This window comes from Chanos chanos, chromosome 5 (assembly GCF_902362185.1).
Source record: "Chanos chanos chromosome 5, fChaCha1.1, whole genome shotgun sequence".
Classification (NCBI taxonomy): domain Eukaryota; kingdom Metazoa; phylum Chordata; class Actinopteri; order Gonorynchiformes; family Chanidae; genus Chanos; species Chanos chanos.
The window spans coordinates 10,059,804-10,066,263 of record NC_044499.1 but is presented as its reverse complement, the minus strand read 5'-3'; the positions used below and the strand labels follow the sequence as shown (position 1 = coordinate 10,066,263).

At 42.1% G+C, this 6,460-nt stretch overlaps 3 protein-coding genes across 3 annotated transcripts in view; all 3 read left to right on the top strand.

Annotated features, from left to right (window-relative positions):
• The window catches only part of LOC115812121 (PX domain-containing protein 1-like), a 4,403-nt gene extending 4,078 nt beyond the window's left edge, over nt 1-325 (top strand). Inside the window, exon 7 of the mRNA XM_030774611.1 lies at nt 124-325. Coding sequence (XP_030630471.1) covers nt 124-325 — 202 coding nt within the window. The remainder of the gene's footprint in view (nt 1-123) is intronic.
• A 1,657-nt stretch (nt 326-1,982) lies between these two features.
• Nucleotides 1,983-3,494, top strand: opn4.1 (opsin 4.1). The gene has a single exon (XM_030774549.1). It carries the CDS (start codon nt 1,983-1,985, stop codon nt 3,492-3,494), a length of 1,512 nt encoding a protein of 503 aa, XP_030630409.1.
• Nucleotides 3,495-4,450: 956 nt separating this feature from the next.
• Nucleotides 4,451-6,052, top strand: tmem53 (transmembrane protein 53). The gene is made up of 3 exons (XM_030775504.1): nt 4,451-4,525; nt 4,959-5,062; nt 5,153-6,052. The coding sequence occupies exons 1-3, from the start codon at nt 4,471-4,473 to the stop codon at nt 5,849-5,851; spliced, it is 858 nt and encodes a 285-aa protein (XP_030631364.1). The 5' UTR covers nt 4,451-4,470; the 3' UTR covers nt 5,852-6,052.
• The last annotated feature ends 408 nt before the right edge of the window (nt 6,053-6,460 follow it).

Sequence of the window (6,460 nt, the reverse complement as noted above, 5' to 3'; positions counted from 1 at the left end):
ATGCATTATGACTGTTGGTTATAGAGCAGGATAAAACTTTGTCTTGTTTGCAGCTCTTAAGTAAATTTTAATCATTTTAATTAAGATAAATTCAAGCACTAATCTGTATCTTTGCACTTGAAGGTATGAAAAGGAAAGCCTGAATGACAAGGCGGTCAGAAGCGTGAACGGAATCAAGTCCAGTAATGGAGCCAAGCATCTCAATAGTGCCACTGAAAAGTTTAAAGCAAAGGAGTCCCCAGACAGCATCGATTACCTACAAAGCTATATCAATAACTTGACGTACCTCCAATTTGAAACCTATGAAACAGACATCTTGGAATGAGAGCATGAGTGTGAGAACAGCGTTGTATGTGTTGAAGGATAGAATGACTTACTAGAGTGCAAAGACTAACTTGAACTGACTCAGTACAAAGTTTGCATAAGTACTTCCTTTAAAAGTTTGGTTGTTATTAATCTTTGCTGATAACTTGTAACAATTTTGAACATTTAGCTTGAAGTTAACACTTTTAGTTGAATCTTTATGGTGACGAGTGATGATCAGTGGACAAGGTTAGTGGACAAGGGCTGCCCAGCTCCAGTGGCTGGATAACTGCTCGATGAGATGTTTATTGAGTACTGGAAGGCTTCAAGTTCTAATATCTCTTCCTCTGCTGTGACTGTTGCCATTGTACCCTTGAGCAAAGCACCTAAGCACAAGCTGCTTCTGCATTGCTGCAATGTAGTATCCTTGTCTTCACTACCCTGTACCCCAACACAGTGGCCTTGGGCAAGCACGTTGAATGGCATCGCCATACCTGCGTCATGTCAAGAGTTTGTTCAGCGTTCAGATTTTTACTGAGTTGTCGATGGTTTCATCTGATGATTTTAATGATAATAAACTGATAATTAAGATTAATCCATTGAATTTGTAGACTGATATGTTCAAAAGAAGAATATGGACTTTGACTGGACAGATTGACAAAATGTCACCCCATCACTGAAGGTGTGATTACAGAGGATTGGAAGTTTGGGGACGTCTCATGCTTCATTTGAGAAGAGACTCACAATAGTCTCTTGCCTGACCTACTGCTATTATCAATTAGGGGTTAATTATGCATTTTATGTTAACTGATGGATTATTAAGTTCTCAAGGAAAGAAGGTTAAGCCTATTTCCCGTGACATCATAGATAATGGAGATGACCCCCTTTTAGGTGGAATAAAGACAGATAGTAAAGAGTCCAGGTCAGTGAACAGTTCCCAGGGTAAGGGTTGTTAATCAGCTTCTACCAGGAAAAACACCCACCCACTACGTTCTCATGCAATTGATTTAGCTTATCACAACCACTCAAATGATCCATTTCAACTCTCTTTTGGGTCAAAAAGTTTTTTTTCCATCAATGACTCGTCTGGGCTCTCTGCAGTTGACCAGTAGTCCTAAACAACAAGTATTGACAACATTTAGTCAGTTAATTACTCTTAAAAATCTATAAAACCTTCACTTGCCCTACATGTTGTAGTGCTGACCCTTCCCTGTCCCCAGTCTATTCCAGGTCATTCAGAGAATGACCTAGATCACATCAAATGCAGAGTTTGAGTTTCAAGCCAAACAGTGAAACAGTGGAAGGGAAATTTCAATCATTTCACTCATATCTTTTTAGGATGGACCATTACTCTTAAAGTTAATGTCCTTGTTATGGACATAATGTTCTCAATGGCCTCAACAACTGAGAAAATCAGCGCACAGAGGTGTAAAGTGGTTCACACAGAGCACGCGATCAATAACATCCTGGTAGGGGATTGATCAGTATATATAGAGCTGACGCAGAAACCAACCATGTGCAGAGTGTCAGAGAGAGAAGAGGAGTCACAGGACTTTTTACAGACAAAGATGCTTAAACATTGCTATTTTGATTAGGTGTTTTTGTTTCAATTCTGTTCAGTAAAAGAATTTTTCATTTTAAAGAGTATCGCTGACTACCGATATTATTGTAAAAGCAAAATGAGTCTCCACTCTGCTCAGAAAGGGTATCTCTGCAATCCTGGGGAGGCCAACTGCACGTCAACATTTAAAGAAGGCCTTGGTGCCAGAAGCTACAAGTTGCTTCACATGCCTTTCCATGATCCCACCCGCAGCCACCAAACAGAGCTTCCTCGTCCTTTTCCTACTGTGGATGTTCCTGACCACGCTCACTACATCATCGGCACTGTTATTCTCCTGGTCGGCATCACAGGTGTAATAGGAAATGCCCTGGTGATCTACGTGTTCTGTCGAAGCCGGACCCTGCGAACTCCCGGGAATATGTTTGTGGTAAACCTGGCTGTGGCTGACTTCTGCATGTCGCTGACTCAGTCACCTGTGTTCTTTGTGGCTAGCCTGCACCACCGTTGGGTGTTTGGGGAACGTGCCTGCGAGCTCTATGCCTTCTGTGGTGGCCTTTTTGGCATCTGCTCCATGATGACCCTGACTGCTATTGCTGCAGACCGCTGCCTTGCCATTACCCAACCGCTTGTCTTCATGGGAAAGGTTAGTAGAAAGAGGGTTAGTAGTATCCTGGTGCTTGTCTGGCTTTATTCGCTCGGATGGAGCTTGCCACCCTTCTTTGGATGGAGCGCTTACGTCCCAGAAGGGCTGCAGACCTCTTGCTCTTGGGACTACATGACCTTCACTCCTTCAGTTCGTGCCTACACTATCCTCCTCTTCGTTTTTGTTTTTTTCATCCCTCTAGGCATCATTGCTGCTTGCTACTTTGCTATCTTCCGGGCCATTCGAACAACAGGAAGGGAGGTTAGGGAGCTAGACTGTGGAGAAACACATAAAGTTCTCGAACGCATGCAGACAGAATGGAAGATGGCTAAAGTCGCTCTCCTGGTCATCCTGCTCTTTGTGATATCTTGGTCACCCTATTCAGTGGTTGCCCTCACTGCCACAGCAGGTTATTCTCACTTCCTCACTCCCTACATGAACTCAGTGCCTGCTGTCATTGCAAAGGCTTCTGCCATCCACAACCCTATAATCTACGCCATCACACACCCAAAGTACCGTGTCGCTATCGCCCGCTATGTACCTGTGCTTCGTGTCGTCCTGCGTGTTGGTGAAAAAGACCTTCGCTCCTCCTTCAGCTACTCCTCCAACAGTGCTACTTCCAGCCGCCGACCCACGCTGACCAGTCAGTGCTCCCTGGGTGTCAGTTTTGGCAATGGAGCCCGTGCCAATGGTCGCTGGGGAAAAACCCGACTGTCCTCCGCTTCCGACACCGACTCTTGCTGGACGGAGAGTGAAGCAGATGGTTCTAGTGTCAACTCCCTCCCTTTCACCAGACGTGTGTCCACTGAAATCTCTGGGGATACTGCCATTCCCCCTGAGCAATCAAGCACAAGCACAATGGCATTGCAGAAAGGAGTGTCAGACAAGGCCAACAGTGCTCCTAATCCATCCACTATTAGTGAAACAGATGTGTCAGAAGGACCCGCTACGTCTGATGGTAAAACTTTCTTGCTCTCTCCTAACTGAGACAGGTTGTGCAAGGCAGTGCTTTTGTAGAGCTTTGAAAATGGTGCACTTCAGTGTTAGCGTGGCAGGCTCATATTTGGCTCATCACTTTGATAAAGCATCGCTATTATGCTCATTTTCTTAACAGCAAGTATGTTTTGTGGTGTCTTAAGTTTTTTAATTTTTCATATTTATATGTTACATAAATTCCTGAAGGATTTATGCATAACATTTATTATTTGGAGGGAACTGTAACAGCTTCAGTGTTTTGTTTCATTTTGCTGGTTTAGAATGCAGTATAAATAACTTAGAAGTTTTTGTTGAATATGTATTTTTTTCTGTTGGTAAAATGAAATGTTACAGAATTTCAATAAACCAGCGGATACGACATTCAGTTTTGCGTTGTGCATCATTCTTTTTAGGTAAACATATATGCAACCTTCATAATAAAAACATGTCAGTGCATAGCTATTATTTTCATCTTCTAACATTGGACTTTTATTGTATAACACAGAGACACATACCTGCTTGAACACTTAGAAAGGAAATTCAGACCCTAATGTTGCTGCCTCAGCCTTTGCATTGTCCATCTGTCAGAATGGTCTGATCTGCCAATAACTCTCTCTCCCTTGTATATGTAAGGAGTATGATAGATGGATGAAGTATTTTGAATAAAGCATGCATGAAGTATTTACCTTCAGGTAAGTGAACTATTTTCTGCGATGCTACTGACCACCTGATGATAAAATTACATGCAGTGCAGTAATCCAATTTAGGAATTCACAGTACTTCAGTCCTGGCTTTTTTCATCATTTCCTTCTCATTAGTCTGTTTTTCACGATTTGACTTTTATTTTGGAAAAATTTATGTTTGGGCGGACAGAACGGAAATGGGTTATTGTTGCCCAGGTCACAACGCTCCCTCAATCTAGGAGGAGCGACGCGGAGAATACAATTTTAATGGCAGTGAGGAGACGGAGACAAAAGATAAATTAAATATGGGAGATGATGGTATAGACTATAATATAGTTTTTCCAGAGGCAGTTGTTTCAGGTAAGGATAACTGCCATCGAGCCCGTTAACTAGCTGTCAACAAGCAATTTAAGCGGCTGTAGATTGTCAAATCATACACGCAGAGCTAGCATAGTTCTGCTGAATCAATGAGCTCACGTTATTCGTCTCTAGCTAGCGTAAATGTTGAACGATTGTTTATTGTGATACTGTACACCTCCTTGTTTTTGAAATATTCAATGACAGTTTGTCAGTAGCAGCCATTACTTAACGGGGACCCTAGCTAACTGTGCTAGCTAACTAACAAGGTGACAAAGTTCGTCTTCGATTCGTGACATTTGATTTTTTTTCCACATTCATCAGTCCTTTCTAGTATAACGTTGATCGGATTACGTTTCAACCAAATATGCAAGTCAACTATGTATAATTTCAATTAAAGGTAGTGTGTTGCTCGGAAATCTCTTTATTCTGACAGAAAAGTATTGGCACGGATCAAAGGAACCAGTTGTCATACTTCTAGGCTGGGCTGGCTGTAAAGACAGACATCTTGCAAAATACAGCTCAATTTACACGGAACAGGTGAGATTTACTTTATTATTATGTGTATGTCTTTCAGATCAAGATATTATTTGTGAAATGCATTCCCTAATTCTCCTCTGACTCTTTCAGGGATGTGTTACCTTGCGCTACACGGCTCCGCTGAAAACAGTATTCATATCTGAGTCGTTTGGGTACAAGGAACTCCGAAGCACAGCTCACAAGTTGCTTGAGATACTCTACGACTATGAAGTGGAAAACAATCCCATCTTCTTCCACGTGTTCAGCAACGGTGGTTTCATGCTCTACCGCTACATGGTGGAGCTCTTACAGACTCACACACAGTTTAGCAGCCTGTGTGTAATGGGAACAGTAGTTGACAGTGCCCCTGGTAATCAAAATGTTCGAGGGGCACTCCGAGCTCTCCAAACTACCCTGGGGCCCAATGTCAATGTGCTACTGCTCTACTTTCTTCTGTCTCTGTTTGCTGTGATGGTGGTTCTCCTTAGAGTCGTCCTGTATCCCATGACCAAGTACTTCCACAAAAACCACTATGATGCGATGATGGATCACCCAGCCATGTGGTCTCAAGTGTACCTCTACTCCAGGGCAGACAGAGTCATCAGACACAGGGATGTGGAGAAGATGGTTAGGGCTTTACGTGAGAAGGGCATATCTGTGGAGAGCTTCGATTTCATCACTCCCGCCCATGTCAGCTTGTTCCGTGACTGTCCGGAGGACTACTCCAACAGGTGCCGAACTTTCCTGTCTAGCTGCATGGCCAGTATGGAGGGGACCAGCATGAAGAAACGATTCTCTGTACAGCACTGACAGGATCTTCAGTATACTCTTAAACATGAGATGCACCTGTTGTATGATGACACCATTGTACTCAGACGTGTACATATAACTGTATTGATAAAGGGAAATTGTACTACTGTTTGATTGATTTCAATTTGATTAGCTGATTTGATACAGAAAGTCAACAGTGTTTTAACACTTGAATGTTGAAGTTGAAAATTCTGAACTACGCTGTTATGTATTTGTCTAATGCTGTGAACTAAATATTGTAATTTAATGTTTCAGAGTGGTCGTTGTTTTTAGAGATTGTGATTTTTTTTTTTTTCCCCAGAGAATTTGTTTATGTTTCAGACTAATGTGCCTTTCTTAAATAAAGATTCTCTTTGTTGATTTCCACCACTGTTTAGTGACTGATATTCTGTTCTCCTTCAAAGAGAGAGAGAAAAAAATACATAGAGTTCAAAAATAAGTGTGACAATAATTTGAAATTAAAGAAAGTGCAAAAAAAGAAAAAATGTATACCACTAAAAAGGTAGGCGATTTTTAGGAGGATGAGGGGGTGATGCCATCCCCCTTGTTAGCAAAATGACCAAAATGCATCCCCCCCTTGTTAACCTGCCATTCCGCTATATACCCTGT

Coding starts and splice junctions, on each gene's coding strand:
- tmem53 (XM_030775504.1), top strand. CDS start 4,471: ATGGGAGATGATGGTATAGACTATAATATAGTTTTTCCAGAGGCAGTT. Junction 4,526..4,958: donor TCCAGAGGCAGTTGTTTCAG/GTAAGGATAACT, acceptor TTATTCTGACAG/AAAAGTATTGGCACGGATCA. Junction 5,063..5,152: donor GCTCAATTTACACGGAACAG/GTGAGATTTACT, acceptor TGACTCTTTCAG/GGATGTGTTACCTTGCGCTA.
- opn4.1 (XM_030774549.1), top strand. CDS start 1,983: ATGAGTCTCCACTCTGCTCAGAAAGGGTATCTCTGCAATCCTGGGGAG.